At 48.9% G+C, this 17,472-nt stretch overlaps 1 protein-coding gene across 6 annotated transcripts in view; it reads left to right on the top strand.

Annotated features, from left to right (window-relative positions):
* LOC122917633 (aminopeptidase O (putative)) overlaps positions 1–17,472 on the top strand; it is a 336,369-nt gene that overhangs the window by 311,585 nt on the left and 7,312 nt on the right. For 4 of the 6 annotated variants that reach the window (XM_044265753.1, XM_044265752.1, XM_044265758.1 and 1 more), the window contains one exon: positions 2,824–2,940. In XM_044265753.1, coding sequence (XP_044121688.1) covers positions 2,824–2,940 — 117 coding nt within the window. Of the gene's footprint in view, positions 1–2,823; positions 2,941–17,472 lie in introns of those variants that run through there. The other 2 variants (XR_006386419.1, XR_006386420.1) reach the window with 2 other exon arrangements.

Below are 17,472 nucleotides of genomic sequence, written 5' to 3'. Positions count from 1 at the left end.
CAGGCGGCACAGGCCGACCCTCCAGCAGCGCTGCCGGGGTCAGGGGGCTCTCTGGCGGGGCGTGCGGCCTGCTGTCTGCCTCTCCTGTTAGAGTAAATGAAACGTGTTCAAGAGCCCTAAGGGTTTGACCCCCTGCCATCCATCTCCGCTGTCCCTCTTCAGGCAGGGGGCTTGGCTATAAATATTTTTCCATCGTGGAAAATTTGAGGAGGACAAAGGTCTTCAGTGATCCTTTGGTTTTGTTTCTCTGTGAGGATGTGTGACCTTTCTGCTCAGAAGAAAACTTTAGGATATAAAAGTATGAAGCTAGTAATTCTTTGGTTTTAAGCTGGAGTTGTGTTTGTTGGTTAAACCCAGTTGGGGTAAGTTAAGGACCAGGTGAATCAGCTTACTCAAGGGCTTCTTCCCTCCTTCGGTCTCTCTGGTTTAAAGCAAGTCCTAAACTTGAGTTGTAACAATAGGCTTCTTTGTAAGCGCATACACGTAATAGGGAGATGCTTTCCTGCCTGCTCCTTCCTTCCCTGTAACTCCGCAGGTTGGCAGGGCCGGTTCCTGCTGGGTTTAGTTAGCCAGCAGGGCCTGCGCCGCCAGCTGATGGGGGTTCTGTGCTCTGTCGGGTGGGCCCTTACCCAGAGGCCAGCTTCCTGCATCTAGAGTGGCCTCGATGTCAAGCTCTTACTCCTGGGGCTGGCTAGCTACAGAAGTGCTGGGCAGCAGTTTTGAGAGTGCCCGTCAGGCCTGGATGGGCCTCTGACTCCTCTCGGGCTCTCCCCTCCACAGCCCCTGCAGAGGCAGAAGCCAGGCCACCACCTGCTGGGGGCAACTGGGACACACTTTATAAAGGGCCCTGGTGAGGTGTGAGAGACCGTGATGGGGGAGAAAGGCTGGCTTTGTGAAGAGGCTCAAGTGCAGGAGGACAGTTGCGGAGTGAGCTAAGGGCACCTGAGGGGTGTATTAAGGCTGGGGCTGAAGGATGAGCCTCCACCAGAGAAAGGCCCCTCTTGGAATGTAAGAAAGATCCGGAGAGGGAGGCCGCAGGATGCTGCGGGTGGGAAGGAGGGCTGAGGGAGCCTGGGCTCCAGGCAGGACCTGAGGAGATTGCTCGTGGTGTGGACGGTGAGGAGGTTCCCTAGAGGCTCCCTAGAGCCCTGGATTTGGGCTGTTTTATAAACAGCAAATTTTTGAAAATATAAAAGCCTCATGTGTCGGAAACTATAAAAAATGAAAAACTGGCATTTTTGTTACTGGTTGTTACATAGTAATTTGATATCTTCAAACATTTTAAAGGCACATGACTTACAATGGAAAGAAAATGAAGTGTTAGCTGTTCTTTGAGTGCTCCTGTAGGACCTCACGGGTCAGTGCTGGTTGTAACCCTCTAGTTCTGCTGAAGACACCTCGTTTCAGCCCTGTTAACCTGAGAGAGGATCCACAGCATTGAGTCTAAGGGGAATGAAGTGATGTTATAAAATAAAAATGCCCAGGAACCAAGTGATGTACATCCATGTTTGTCTCTAGGAAAGCAGTTTTATTAGTACTTAGAAGGGCACTGTGAGAAAGCACAAGAAATGCTTTCACTGTGAAAGTGCCTGGGGAATATGGTGCATGCTCTCCGCTTTCCTCCGTGCGTGTTGGGCAGTGTCTATGTGTGTGTGTTTGGAAATGGGGGGTGGGGCAGAGTCCACACTTGGGGGCCAAAAGGTAGAGAAGGTAGCAAGAGAAGCCAGTGATTCTTAAGTTTTCTTCTGAAGTGACAACGTGGGCATTAAAGTCCAGGTGGTGGTGTGAATGTTCTGTTGATGGAGGATTGACTTCTAGACCTATAAAATTGAGTTAGCGGATGGGGCCTATCTGGTCATAAGCAGGGAGGGAGAAAAAGCTAAATGTAGATAATAATGGAATTCAAAGTCATAATTTTAAAACGCTGACTTCAGAATAAATATTTTTCAGTTTCTACAGTTCCCACAAAATGTATCTTAAATTTGTTTTTTCCTCCACCAAATAAACATTTAAGTTTATTTGAGCACTGCCCTATGGTCGGGGCTGATCCAGTTCAGTAGTGAATAAGACATTTTAAGTTCTTGGATTTCACAAATACTGTTGGCTCATAAATCTTCGTTGTTTTTTATGTCCTATGAAAACGTCTTCCTCTCTTTGCCTTTAAGTGATAAACACCATTTTTTGACTGTATGAAAACTCAGGAGTAAGAAGAGTGATCTTGTGCATTGTGTGTGTGAAGATTATACATACACACATGTATAAAATCACCTGTACAATCATTTTAAATTTTTTAATGGAATAGTAAACTTTAAATTTTTATAATGAAGGGATTGTGAGAACTGGTTCTTGTTTCATCATGTGCCGTTTATTTCTTGCTGTACATTTGCAAGGCTTAGGTGGTACAGGAAATCTGAAAACTGTTTCTTCTTCTCTATGTATTCGCTTAAGATCAGATGGCTTCTTGAGTCTTTATCTGCGTGAAATGATATTTTCTGGCATTTACATGCCATAAAGAAAGAACTCTAATGAACCATGATAATGTTTTATTAAGTTCAGTACAGTTTTTATCATTTCACAGCACAATATGTATATTCAGTCATCATGTTGCACACCTTAAAAAAAAACATTGTACAACCTAAAAATAAAAAGATAAACATTGGATCTTTTGATCTGCTCTAAGTATAGAACTGACATGAAAAGCCATGGGAATGGGGCTTAATCAGGCCCCAGAGTGCAGTGTCTTTGGGGATATGGTGTAAGCTCTGGGATTTTACCAAGGTCAAGTCTCTAGTCTTTTCACAGACTTTTTGCTTTTGCCCTCAGCTCCTCCCAGACCAGCTCGTCTTGCTTCTGGAGCATCTCTTGGAGCAGAAGACTCTGACCGCCCGAACTCTGCACAGCCTCGAGAAGACGTACCACCTCCCCCAACAGGATGCAGAGGTAACCAGGATGGCCCTTGGGGTTTAGACGGTGGCCCCTGCTGTTGGTGACCAGTGAGGGTCCCATTGCCTTCCAGGCTGTTGAAACTGCTGTTTTCCCTTAGCGGTGTCTGTGCTGTGTGCTGCTGAGTGCGGAGCAGGTACTTACTTCAGTGAGCAGAGTGTGAACCGCTCCCTGGTTGTGCTCACTCTGGGATGGGGCCTCTGATCCTGGCTGTCACTAGGCTCTCTTGAGGTCCTGAGATTTTTCCCTTTTACTCCTTAAATCATAAAGTCAGACATAAGTCTCCTAAAGGAACGAGCAGACAGGGTGGAGTGTTTTTGAATTACAGACTCAGGCGGGTCGTTCTGTGCATGGTCACGCCATCCTGCTGCACATTGAGGAAACTCGGCTCAGACGTGCCAGAACTTCCTGGTTGCATTCAGTTAGGACAGGAAAGGAGCCATGTGTAAAGGAAATGAGAACTAAATCTAACAGCCATGGTTTGAAAAGCAAAACTGGATGCTTGTGGGAAAGCAATATAATGTGGTTCGTAGTATCTTTTAGCTTATTGTGAAGAATGTGGTGTGAATCCCAAGATGAATTCCAGGAGTTTTCATATACATAAAATAGTAAATATTTATTGTATTAAGTCATCTGAAGTAAAAAACAAGCACACGGTCACAGCATGAAAAACTTTTATATAAAACTCCTAAAATGCAAGCAAGTTTGGTTTGTGTTCGGTTGAAGTGACTGAACATTTGAGACCCACCCAGGGCCGAGTGGAAGCCTGTTGGGGACACGCGGCTCTTGGGTGTGTGATCTGTGGGTGTCGTGAGATATGCCACGATTGTGAAAGGCATCATGGATATTGAAGACATGGTGTACAAAACAAATTATTTCATAATTTCTTCTTATGGATATACAATTTTGAAATACTTCATGTATGTTGGGTTAACCATGAAAACTTACACAGCCACTAAAATGGAGTAAATCGGGAAAAGCTCACTGTGACATTGTTAAATTAAAAGGTAAGATGGACGTTGTTACCCATTTTAAAGCCCCATGAATTCAGGAGTTAATGGAAAAACTTCAGAGAAGACACATGTGGCTTTTTACCCACCTGAGCTCAGATCAAACAGTCTACTGTTGGCTCTTTATTTCAACTCTTTATTTTTGTTTATGGGAGTTTCCAAATGCCAGCCTGTTATTTTTAATTAGTGTGTAAAAGACATTTTATTTATAGGCATGAGGTTATGTTTTAATCAGAGCTGAATTCTTCTGAAATGCCAGCTCCCCGTGACCGGCAGCGGACAGGCGAGGGCAGGCGGATCAGAGCAGGCGCCGGCACCTGTCACTCTGTGCCTGGAAGCTGCGAGGCTCAAGACCCTGTTTTACCGCCTTGTTGTTCCTTTTAAATAAAACTCTTCTAAAGAATACACAGCACTCCTAGCTGCGGGCTGACTTGGCCTGCTTTATCTGGAGTTTGTTGACCCCTGCTCTAGGGCCTGCTGAGTTGAAGTCAGGGGTGGACTGGGGGCCAGATTGAGGGCCTTGAGGCCGTGGCATGCAGTTGGGGTTTTTTTCTAACAGTGAGCTTCTGCCCGGCCCCCATCCTAGGTTCTCTGAGGTCCTGGCATGGAGTTCGTTACGCTGACAGCTCGTCTCACTGTGAAGTTTCCTTGAAATGTCACTCAGAACCAGAAAATCAACAAGATTTTGGCCAAGCAGGCTGTTTTCTAGAAACTTTATTAGTTAAGTGTGATTTCTTGTGACGTTGATTAGCAGGAATGTAGTTGAATAACCATCTGCCTTTATTTTAAGTGACAATACGTTGCATGGGTGAAAGAATTACTATTTGATGGGAAGGTCTTGAGGATTCTGACTTTATTCTCGGTGCTTTTCCTTGACCTAGATAAGTAAGGATCGTCCCTTTCAGTCATTATCAGAGCTTTGAAATACGTCATAAATAAGCAGTCTTTGGAAAGCTGGCTGGATTTACTGGAGTGTGGCAGGCTGTGTCTGGAGCACGCCTGTGGGAAAGGGCTCTGGAGTGACTTTCCTGGCAAAGGGCAGTGTGAGTTACGGCCCTGCTGCTCTTGGTTCAGGGTGCTGGGCCTTGGGACCAAGGCTTCAGCCTCAGAGACGACAGGGCTGTCCAGCACGGAGCAGGGAGTGTGTTTCCCTGTGTCTCCAAGGTGTACGGAAAGGCTGTCCTTACTGTCCTCGAATGGGCCACCATGTTGCCACAGCTCACTGAAGCGGAGTGTCCAGCTGCTCCCGGCCCCGCCTGCTCGGGGCGGCCACGCTCCTGTGCTCGCTGCTGAGCAGCACGTTTTCCATGCGTCCCACCGAGTGTGCTCAGCCGTGTGAGGGGCCTGTCCTGCCGTGGATCAGAGCCGTTTGTCCGGCGGTTTGTCCGGCGGCTGCTTCACCTTCTGTGCTCTCACCCTCTGGGCCCTTCCCTCCTCCCTTCTCTGTGTGGGCAGGCTCGTGCAGCCCCACTGGGAGTTTTATTTTTGATGCTTCTCTAGGTAGCTCAGTGTCTGGATCAGCTCTTGCTGCAGGGCTGCAGCTGTGTTCCCAGCGCGTCAGGCTTGCCGGTCAGGATTTTGGCACGTGGCACCCAGGCTGGGGTTGCTCACGGGGTGCTGCATGTCTTGGGTGGGTGTCGGCCTTCTGCACGCCAGTCCAGGTTATGGGCCCCCTGGCTTCCTGGTGCCTGCGTGTCACCCATGGCGTGGGAGGGATGCCACGTGCTCCCAGGCTTACGGGAAGAGTGCTGGAGGACAAATGTTACCAGAAGCTGGGCAGAGTCCCACGTGTCCTCATAGGTCATTTTGTGCCTTGCCTGCCCTTTCTCATTGCCACTACCTGAAACGTGGGGTGGGGGTGGGGGGATGTTTGCCTTTCTTAGCCTGGAGAGTAACCCTAAGTACGGGAGTCCCCCATCGTTTACATCCTGAGCTACAAAACTACTAACCATATGTGGGGCTGCTTTTAACCAGGATGGAAAATGAGCTGAGGGGAACCTCCGTTCACAGAAATACACTGTCTACAGTTTTGAGCATATTGTCTCAACTAAAGAGCCATGAAAGTTAAAAAATAGAAGTTTAACTGATTCTTGGAACAAAGGCTGTTTTCTAAGATCCCTTCTAAATGATGACTTTCCTGCCCTCTTTAGCAGGTCTCTTGAACTGTAGCAGAAGCTGCTCTGGTGGGGGGAGGTGAGGATTCACGCAGCTTGGCTCTGGGACCTTTTTCCCCAAGAGGTCCCCAAGTGACCTTGAAGTTAATTTCTTTCTTGGACTACAGATAAGCACTTCAAAATTTAGGGGTGCACCTCAGGTGAGTTTTCAGAAATTCAGAATCAGTAGCTCAGCATCTTACTTGGCTTAGATGGGAACAGAAGACCTTGGTCCGGAGGGTCTCCAAGGTGTCCTGTCTGCTCTGGTGCTTCAGTTGGTAGATTGAGCCGGAAAATTAATTCTCTGGGAGAGGCCGTTACCAGCATCAGCTCCTCCCCTCATTGTGTTCAGGGAAGTACTGAGGGCTGAAAGGGGAAGTCTCCTGGGTTGGACTGGGTTGGAGTGGGACAGCTGGGCACCAGCCCTCTAGTCTCCCGTCAGGGGACACGCCTTCATGGCCGGTCACGAGGAGGGAAGGGATGGCGCCCGCTCCTGGTCTTGGGAGCTCCTCATCCATGCCTTGCTCTCTTCCCCGGCTGAGCACCTGGTTCCGGGCAAGGCACTGCTTTGGTAACGAGCTCCACTCTAGTCCCAGACCCCTGAATGGCTAGTGACCACAGCCAAGTCGACCCCTTTGTGGTGCCATTTTCCTGTCTGCACAGCCTTTGCCTGGACAGGACTGCAGACTTCTGGCTTTTATGGTCACAGCCAAGTGGCAAAGAGAGTTTCACAAAACCAGTTTTACTCTTAGACTTACTATCATTTCCTACTTCCTATTTCATTTTCTTTAACAACATGCATTGTGATGCAATAAATTGATTTTATGACGGACCAAATGGGTCTCAGCCTGGGGTTTGAAAAATGCCAGGCGGGATGACATCAGGGTTCTCCTCACCACTTCCCCTAGTTCCTCCCTGGGAACCATGGAGCCTCTGTCTCCTCATGAGTAAAATGGAGCCCTAAACCCCTTCTTCATGGGACTGTTAACAACACCATACGAGAAAATGTCTGCGAGCATTCATGGCTTTCGTGTCATTTCTGTTTACGTCAAATTCACAGTCTTTCATTTGTTGTGAAATGGTCAGATTTTGATATTTACCTGAAACAACCTTTATAGGGGAGAGAAAAGCATAAGCTAGCTGTTAGGAGCCCCTAACCATCAGATGACAGAGTTCTTGATTGGGGGGATAGGGTGCAGGGGAGAACTTGCTGTTAATCGCGGTTTCCTAACCTTGGCACTTCCAACATTTTGGACCAGATAATTCTCTGCTGTGGGTGGCCCGGGCCTTGTAGGAAGGTTAGCATTGCTGGCCTTTACCCACGAGGCGCTAGCAGCAGCGCCTCCCACCCCCGATTTGGCAATCAAAAGTGTCTCCAGACGTATCCAAATGTCTCCTGGGGGCAGAGTCACCCCCATTTAAGAACCCCAGCTCAACAGCACTGGCTGATTCACAAAAGGCAATTTTTTCCTTTTATCTAATAAAGTGCTTGACAGTTGGTTACAACACAGCATGGAGGAACTAGAAAGGTAGTTAACGTTTAAAGGCCATCCTGAGTCTGCTGTACTTCTGAGGCTCCGAAGAATGTAACCTTGGGAGAGGTGAAAACAAAATCTCTCACCAGGAAGAAAAAGAAGGAACTTAGAACTAACACAGTAGTAGCAAGCAAATCTGAGGAAGCAGATTAGCAGAGAGGGACAAACCTGTTTTACCACTAGAACACAGAAGAAGCCATGCCAGCATCTGACTACTCCGCTGCGAGAAGGGCACGTTCAAGGTTGGTTGCAAATGGAAAAACATCGAACAGGCCTTTCCCACATCGCTGCCTTTCCTCCTCTTCCTGCTGAAGAGCCCTTGAAAACCCGATAAATGGCCCCTCCCATGGTGGGCTTCACATATGTGGGGAGGGCGTGTATTTGGGTACGTGGGAACTAGGAGAAGTCATTGTTTGCTGGAACAGAAAACACCGCAGCGTTTCTTTGAAGTCCGGAGGGGATGATTCCGGGAATGCGGTGGTCTGACAACTCTGGTGCTGATTTCTGATTTCGTTTGGGTCCAAAGCATAGTTTTTGTGAATTGAGAGAATTTCATGTTTCACAGATCTTGGCATGTTAAAAAGGCAGAGAATAAAAGCTTAGTCCGGGGGCACCTGGGTGGCTCAGTGGGTTGAGCCTCTGCCTTCGGCTCTGGTGTGGTCTCAGGGTCCTGGGATTGAGCCCCGCATTGGGTTCTCGGCTCCTCAGGGAGCCTGCTCCCCCCCATCCCTCTGCCTGCCTCTCTGTCTGCTTGTGATCTCTCTCTCTCTCTCTCTGTTGGGTGAATGGATAAAATCTAAAAAAAAAAAAAAAAAAAGTTTGTTGCTGCATCTCTGAATTCTAAAGCTTACCCATTGTTCTGATTGTGCCTGTTCCTTTGAATGCTAACGCTCCTTCCATTCAAGGTCACTGTCATCTTCCGAAGTGTTCCACTCCCCCTTCACTCCTCTGGTTGCTTCTCCATAGCATGCCAACTATAAAATAAATAAGGCACATCTATTTTGTTTTCCTCACAGAACAGTTTAGAGGAGAGGTTAGTTGTTGTCTCTTCAGGCTCTGTTGCCACTTCAGGATGCTTATTTGGTTACGTTTAAAATGCTGCGTCCTGAACCCCGTGCCTCCTCCTGCTCAGTCAGCCCCCATGCAATGTACCAGCAGAGCGATGCCATCGTCTGGCCGGTGTGGGGCCCGTGAGCCTGCTGCTGCGGGAGGGCGGCCCCGGGCAGGGGAGCCTCTTCCTCCCTCCTCTCAGAGGCTGTGCACACACCCCAGGACCTCCCCACATCCTTAACCATTGTCTGTAGGTGCCCTCCTGGCCTAGAGCCCCATGAGGCAGTTTTGGGATTAAGCATTTAAAAAAAAAGACGACGACCATTGTGGAGAATCAGAATGGTGTGTGGCAATTAGCGAGGTGGTTTTTCAGGGTGAGTTATGAGGTGGGAGTTTCCCAAAACACCTGCCATATCCAGCACGGGGCAGTTTGTCACAATTTCTTTGCAGGGATGAGGGGTCCGACTTGGTGATTTGGTGACATGGTTAAGCTCAGGTTGCAAGTCAAGAGGTCAAAGGCTGTTGAACCCCAACTTTTGGATGTGAGCTATAGAGTGAATTAACACCCAGTTTTTTTTTTTTTTTTAAAAAGCCAAGACAGTGCTTTGGAGGCGGCGGTGGTGGTGCTGCTCAGCCGTCTCTTTGACGGGGTATTGTAATTCCTTTTCTAGAGTTTTGAAAGCTTGGGCGGGTACAGATTGAAAAAGGAGATTGGGGTAATTTTCTTCAGTTGCTTTAGACATACCTGTCTTTTGAAACCTTGTGCCTTTAATGATGTGGGGAGAAAACAGAGCTCTTACATAATTCTTTAGTTATATTTGTGTATTTTTCCTTTGTTGTATCTGGTTTCTGAAACTGTTTTTAGAACATTTCCTTTCAAGTCATGAAGATATCTCTAGGTCTTTCTTGGAGTTTTCTTTCTTTGTTACTGTTCGGTGCCCCTAGGTTTTTTCTATGGAAATCTTATAACAAATTGTCCCCTACTATATTATGGTAAAGGAATTTTTTCAGAACTTATCCAAAATGACAGAGTTAAAAAAACTTTTATGTTTTAGATTAATATTCCTTTCTTGTTCCTGAACCCAGGGATTTGTATTCCATTTACCTTGAATCATTCTAGCATTCTGGGGCTGTTCAAATGTGTGTTAAGTGAAGAAGATAAAAAAATGAGCCATTAATGGCATAATCTGCTCAGTGTTCCTTAGATGGACGATTTAAATAAACACTTAAAATCAGTCGATGGTATTTATAATTTATCTGTAAATAGAAAAAAAAGGAGCATTTATGTTGGTGCTTCTGGGTTCGTTATTCTTCCATCAGTAGATGAGGTATTTCATACTCCATTTCCGTGCTGAAATCGGCAGCAGAAAAGCACACTGTTGTCTATGAACACTGGCATCTTTTTCACACAACTGAACGGAGCCATATTCACACGTAAAGTGTCCCGTAAATACCCTGAAATGGAGGGGGCACTTGTGCCAGAACTCTCCGTCTTTCCAGATTGCTTTTCTCCCCTGGACACGTCTCCTGCTCCCTAGTTTCCCATCACACCAGGATTTGAGGGTTGGGGGATTCTAGCCTTCGAGCTGTGGAAGCCACGTACCACACATGGGATGCAGGTTCTGCCTGAGTCGTGTGGGGGGCTCCTCCCCGGGGCAGCTGCTGTGGGGCGGGGGGCAGTGCTCTGTGTCTCCCACACTGTGTTGTGGCCACACACGCCCTTACGTGTGAGTGTTTGTGCTGGTCCCTGAGAGCAAAGGGAAAATTGGATTTAAATTGTTTAAAAAATTAAAAGCTCCCACTTACATGCAAATTGTGGCATTTTTGTGTGTGGGTCAGTGTGTGAAATTTAAGGACCAGCTACACTTTGTGGGGTGGCAGGAACATTGATTTTTTAAAAGCTACTTGGTCTGCACGTTGTTGCACTTGCACCTTGAACGACATGGAGCCGTGTTCCGTAGACCGAGTGGTCTTGCCCGTCTGTGGGTGGGAGCAAATAGCTTTGCTGTCAGGACACCAGGTGGTTTCCTCCAGAACAGACTCTGTAGAGCAGTGCCCTTTGCTGAAACAGCCTTCCCAAGCTTGACTCCTGGGTGATTTTTAATAACCGCTTTGAGAAATAATTCAGAGGCCACTGGAGTCACTGTTTCAAGTGTACAGTTCAGCGGTTCAGTGTCCTCGCAGAGTCGTGCGACCGTCACCACCAATGATTGTGCACATCATCCTCCTCCTCCAGAGAAACCCCAGTGGCCTGTGGCTGCCCTTGCTGTTGTCCCCGCCCGCAACCCCGGGCCTGGGAACACACTCATCTGTCTGTCTGTCTAGATTTGCCTGTTCTGGACATTCATACAAACAGGATATGTGACCTTTTGTGACCGGCTTCTTTTCACTTCGCGTCCTGTTTTCCGGAATCCTCTGTGACTTAGCATGTATCAGCACTTCATTCCTTTTGTATTGCCAGATAGTTCGATCGGATGCATTATAGCCGTTCTCCATCCATCAGCTGAGGGACAAGGGACGGTTTGCACATCTCGGCTGCTGTGAATAGTGGTTTTGTAGGGAGGGTATTGAAAGAAATAGCTATTAAAAAGCAGGGGAGGGAGGGTGAAATGTTCGCAGCATGTGTGGTATGGCTAGAAATTGGGCTCAGAAGGCCTCCTCGTCCCGGAGCCGGTGTCTTCCTTCTGCGCGGCGGTCGTGCAGCTCCTTCTCAGAGTCTGCTCCCCCCCCCCCCCCCCCCGCCTTGCCCGGTGGCGCCCTGTTAACGTTCTCTCACGGCGTTTCTCAGAAAGGTGTTGCTGGTTTCCTGGATTTTTCTTAGACCTTCTGTTGACTACAAGTTCCAAGAAGACAGGAGTTGTCTGTTTTATTCACTACTTTATCCTCAGCATCTGATACTTACCTGTTGGAGAATGACCCTCCCTGAGTCTCCAGGTCTTCTGGAACAGCAGCTAGCACCTGACGTGACGAGGGAAACACCTCCAGGAGGGAACGGTCCTTTCTGATGGAGTCAGGGAGGCCCTCCAGCCTCGAGTCCGCCTCTGAGGAGAGGTCAGAGAAGGCACCGGTGTTCCTTCTGAGCTTATCGGAGGAGGTTACCCATGGTCCCGCTCTCTGCCAACTTTAGTAAAAGTCTTCTTTTCAGTACCGGCTGTGTGTCACACGGTAACGAAAGGAATAAAGAAGGTGGAATGTGTTTCTTCCTAATCACAGACTTACGCGTTAGAACGGACTGCCATCCGGTGCTCAGTTTTGTTGGGAAGGGAAGGCAAATTGTGCCATATTTCAAGGCGGACCCATCATGGGCTCCTGAGTTCTGCTTTTTGAAGCCAGTTGCACTGAATAGCATGAAATAGGTCCACAGGAGAAGGAAGAGAGGTTAGAACTTGCCCTTGTGAATTATGTCAGGCCGCCTCTTCTAGTCCTTGACGTTTGTCATCCCGTTTATCCTTCCGGGGGCTCTGGGTGGACATGCCAAGTGTGAGGCGGTCCTGAAGGATCCGGGGTTTGCCTGTTGCTGCAGCTCTGGTTACATCTGGCCGTAACCGGTTACAACCAGTTGTCCATGCCCGGCTGACTCAGGCATGGGTAGTAAGAGCCTGAGAGAGCAGACAGCCTGATGCCGCGTTTGTTGTCCTTACCCTCCCCACCGGCTTTGTGACAGCAAATGCGGGAACTTCTCGTTCCTTCTTGTTTCAGAAAAGTGCCACCTTCATGGTGGCAGCTGTTCAGAGTAGGGAGCAGGGGATATGGGAGCAGAGAGGAGAAGTGCTGGAGCCACGGTACAGATGTGGCGTGTCTTGAGGGGACAGCCACACAGCTGAGGGGTCTGTCCTCTTCTCTCGTGAGTCACACCAGACCATCACCCGGGCCGCGGAAGGCAGCACTGGCCGGAGACGCTGTCTGTCCTGGAGCCACGCTCCGCGAAGGCCTTCCTGCTGCCAGGCTGCCGAGCCGCCTTCCCTCGCCAGCAGGAAAGCTGCTTTAGAGCAAAGTTAAATCTAATTTCAGACACAAATTGAAAAAGCAGGTCCATTTATTGCAGAGTTAGACTTACTAATTCCCACAAGCCGTGAGCCTTGGTCTTTCTGTTTACAGATATAAAATGGAACTCTCATTGAGGTTTAATGGGCTTCCCAGATCATGTTCCCTAGATAGACTTTTTTTCCCCTTTAACAGTAAATTTTGAAATCAAAAGGACTGAAAAGAAAGGGGAGTACTTCCTGTCATAAATAGGAATGGGTGACATTCTTCAAAGCATTTTACAGCTTCCAACTGTGCCTTATAATTTCCAAGTAGCTGGAAAGCATTCTGAGTCTTTAAAAGGGCTACATTCAATCAGAAACATTTATCAAACATTTGTCAAGCCAGGCATCGAAGACGGGGCCTGGAGATGACCTGAAGGTGCCCGTCCCCTCTGCTCTCCCCAGGCTTATGTTTCAGGGTCGGTACGTACATGGGCAGACAAGGGAACACGGCCTGTCCGCGACACTGGGGACGGAGCAGATCTCAGACACAAGCTGAAGAGAGTGGCCAGTGGGCGTGGAGTGCTGCTGGGCTCGGCCAAAGGGGTGAGGTCAAGGATGTGCACGGAGAAGATCCTGGGCCCAACGCCGGTGTTGCTGAGTGAGGCAGGGCTGTGGCAGTGCCATCTCCGGCCACAGCCTCCTTGTTAAAAAGCCAAAGGCAATTAACACACTTCGGGACTTTTGGGGGACACACAGACTTTAATGGAGCTGTGGTACGTTAACAGAAGGGCATCCCCATCACTGTTTTTGAGCAAAGGTTTGCGGGCTACGCTACACTAGTAAGCCCAACAGCGGCAGGCATTGAAAAGGAAAAACGCAAAATAATATATCCATGTTGAACGCTGCTGTGAAGATCATCAACGTTTGAAGATAAAGCAAGGGAAGCAGTTCCCTCCAGGAGCCACAGGTGCTTTTTCAGGCTTGGACACTGATGTGCACCAAACCAAACCCTGGCTCCAGAATGACAGTGACAGAAGCAGCGTGGCTGATTTCCTCTCTCTGACCTGCACTCGCGTGTGTGGTGGGGCGGCTCGTGGCGAGGAGAACCATGCCTGGGGGCATTAACTGAGTTACCAGAACTAATTTTTTTTTTTTTTTTTAAGATTTTATTGACTTATTTGACAGAGACACAGTGAGAGAGGGAACACAAGCAAGGGGAGTAGGAGAGAGAGAGAAGCAGACTCCCCGCTGAGCAGGGAGCCTGATGCAGGGTGATCCCAGGACTCTGGGGTCACGACTTAAGCCAAAGGCAGACGCTTAACGACTGAGCCACCCAGGCGCCCCCAGAACTGAACTCTTGTTTTTACGTCTGCAGCAGGGTCTGCTCAGCCTTTGTGAATCCATTTATTCTTCAGGCACAACAGTTCTGAGTCCCTGGTTTTCAAACTTCAGCTCTGAGGAACCCAGGGCCCTACAAGTTTATGGTTTATTTTAGAGGTGTTTCCTACCTGACGTGGAGGTTTTTAAACTGCTTGAAGAACCACTAACATTATTTTCTCTAATTTGTCTTTAGAAGATTTCAGAGTTGACTTTTACTGAAAGTTAGAAGAATGATGTTCAAGAAAAGTTTGAAAACCACTTTGAAAAACTAGTCTGTTAACAAGCAGACTTACGGGGAGCATTCCCATAAAGAATGTTTTATTTCTTTGAAATAGCTTCATGGAAAACATAAAAACTAAGGGAAAAAAGAAGAAACTTGAGGTAAAAGCTATAAAACAGCCTTAAGAATTGTGAGGTGTTACTAAGCATGGGGTCTGGGGGTGTGGTGATTCAGAGGGAAGCTCCAACAATGTGGGGAGACTAGGAGTGAGCTGGTGTAGGGGGTCACTCTTCCCAAAGACTGTCTTTCCTTGATGTCAGGTCGCCTGCCCATGCATGATGCCTTATGTACGCATTTGTGCTGGGCCCACTGGCTCGAGGGTCACTCTGTTTCTGAAGGAATTTAACCCACAGCGAGAAAAGGACTCAGAGGCCCCACATTCAGGAATGTACTCGATTTCCCGGCAGGACCAGGATGGAGGCCTGAGCCAGCTCACGAGGACCTCCCAGCTCTGTGTTCTGTGACCTCATGCAGGTAGCTTTGGGGCTTGAATGTTTACCAGCACCCCTTCACCTCGCTTCACTTGGGGACCTGGGGTGTAGACTTCCACCCTACTAAGCAGGGGTCAGCAAAGTATAGCCAGGCCAGCCCCGCCCACCCAGATAAATAAACTTTTATTTGAAGATAGCTGTGCCCACCTACTTATAGAGGTCTAGGCCGCTTTGGCAGTACAGTGGCAGATGGGCAGCAAAAAGCCAGAAACACTGTCTGGCCCTTGACTGAGAAAATTTCCCAACTCTTGTTCCAGGGTTTGGTAGGAAACTAGTTCTGGATACATGAAAATTCTCAGGTTGAAAAGACATTGGGGTGGGGAGTGGACTTATTCTTCAGCAGTCTCTCTCCTGTTTCCAGGAGAGAACAACTAAATAAGGGAGAGCCCCGGCATGTCCTGATGAAGGTTAGGGTCGTATCACACAGAGGCCCCGTTGGGTCATGGGACTTGTCCTCTTGAATCTGAGACATGGATTGGGAATACAAATGACCCCTATGAGGCAGGTCCCAGTTTTTGAGCACCACGGCAGGTGAGGGGAGCGGACCAGAGGTAGTTCCGCTCAGCTGAGCCTTTGGGTAGTAAGGACTTCCTTGAAGTGGCAGAAACGCCATGGGGCTGGGGCTAAAGGCATGGCTGAGCTGAGTGTTCTGTCTCCACAGGTGGTTTGGGAAATTGCCAGGTGCCTGGCCCCTGGCCCCCAGGCCTCTCCGCCCCTCCCTGGGGGCACCCTTGCTGCTCCTCCCACAGGGAATCTCAGACTCCTGAAACCAGTCGCTGGGCAGGCAGAGCCGGGGCCCAGAGGCCTGGGGACCTCGTGCCCCTCACCCCCTCTCCACCCGAGAGCCCAGCCCTGTCTGCACCTTCCCTCGCAGGCTGCTCTGCCTCACACAGCTTCCAGGCCACCCTCTGGACCAGCACCCATCTGAGAGGCACCTTGCTCTCATTTCACCAGTTAACAGTACTTCCTTGAGGTGATATTCCGAAGGTTTTATAAACTCAGTAAATAACAGAACTTGTGAAGTGAAAAAGCCAGAAATATGCCACTTCTGCTGAGATGACAAGCACTCACTATATGGGACTCTTCGCTGCGCTCGCCACGGGCAAACCTCAGTCCGTCTCCACAGCAGCCCCAGGAGCCGCGCTCTTCTTCCCCACCCTGGGGAGCAGGGCCGTGCTGCTGGGGCTGAGGGGCAGACTCAAGGCGTGGTGGGTCATGCAGTCAACTGAGTAGACCATTAACCAGCATAAAGAAAAGACAGAAAATACCAGAGTGAGGGAGAGGATTGTGCGTGTGTGCGTGTGTATCCACAGGTATACGTGTCAGATGCAGGATGCCTTTGGATACCCAGGCCCTGCCATGTGCGCACCGGCAGAGCAGCAGGATGGAGGAGGGTGCGGACCTGGGACCATGCTCTCTGCACTGGAGGCAGCTCTGCCTCTCTTCACTTCTGAAATATGCCCCTTTTCTCATCCTCTTTGGGTTCTGGTTCTTCTGCTCCCCTCTCTTCCTCCCTCCCCAGTGCTGCCTCACCCCTTCTCTGTCCAGCTGACCACACTGATGGGCTTTGGGACTAGGCTGTTGGTTGCCTGGGCGCTTCTCAATGATTCCTGGCACGAAGTTGGAGTGAGGTGAATTTGAGTCATAGTTCAGAAGGTCATTCAATGTCTTCAACTCTTGACAGAACTGAACTACAATAAAACATGGATCTTTTAGTGTGATTTGATCCATGTTGGCCTGTGTGAGCGCCTGCAACACTGAAACTCAGGGAGTGGGACCCAGGAGCCACAGAGGCTGTGGAGGCATGCGAGGCGCAGGCGCCGTTGGGGCTGTGCACCGTGCTTGGTGAGCTCACTGAGGAAGTTACAGGGCAACCACTACCCCATTATTTAATAATTAAATAGAAAATGAGGAAGAGCGGACATACAGGATGGACCACTTTCTCCTCAGAGGCCTGCCCCAAATTCTCTGGCCCTGGCCCCCCAGCACAGAGAGCCTCACTCTCTCTAGTTCCAGTGGGGGAAGGAGTGTGAGACACCTGTGTGACGGCCTCTGTCAAAGATTATTGAGGTTTTTCAGGGATCTGGAGAGGGAATATTCTGTCAGTACCCACTTTGGAAATATTGCTGGGAAAAATTGAGACAAATGTCATTTTGCTGCCAGTTTTTTGGGAAGACGACACCCCTCCCCCCCAATTATGTGTGGTGACAAGTGGCCATGTGGATTGGGTCCTGGGGTTTAGGGGCTTAAAAAATGAGGGTTTTCTTTGTGAAAAAAGTAGGAAGAGAGGTAAAAGCCCTGTGTGTGAGCAAGAAATATCTGTCAGCCCCTCAGCCTCATGCAGCATCTCTGTGACGTCTTTTAAACATCCGGTCACTGAAATACTGAAATGCACTGAGCTCTTCTGGAAAGAAAAGACTCATTGTTTTTTTTGCTCTTCTAGGGGAGGGGATGCTGGACTGTGCTTCCTGGATGCCATGTTGGCTTTCGGAGGTCAGAAGACTAGATCTCTTATTAATTGTGACAGTAAACTATTTTTAACAGTAAGAGAAGTGAAAGTGCTGGCTTCATGTTGGTGTCAAAGAGCCTTTCGCTTGGGCCTCCTGGACCTTCGCCCACTTGTGGTGGGACCACCCTGCCTCCTGCTTGCCTGGAGGCCTTA

Source organism: Neovison vison, chromosome 9 (genome assembly GCF_020171115.1).
Source record: "Neovison vison isolate M4711 chromosome 9, ASM_NN_V1, whole genome shotgun sequence".
NCBI classification, from domain to species: Eukaryota; Metazoa; Chordata; class Mammalia; order Carnivora; family Mustelidae; genus Neogale; species Neogale vison.
The sequence above is the reverse complement of the archived record's forward strand: the minus strand, read 5'-3'. Positions and strand labels throughout refer to the sequence as shown.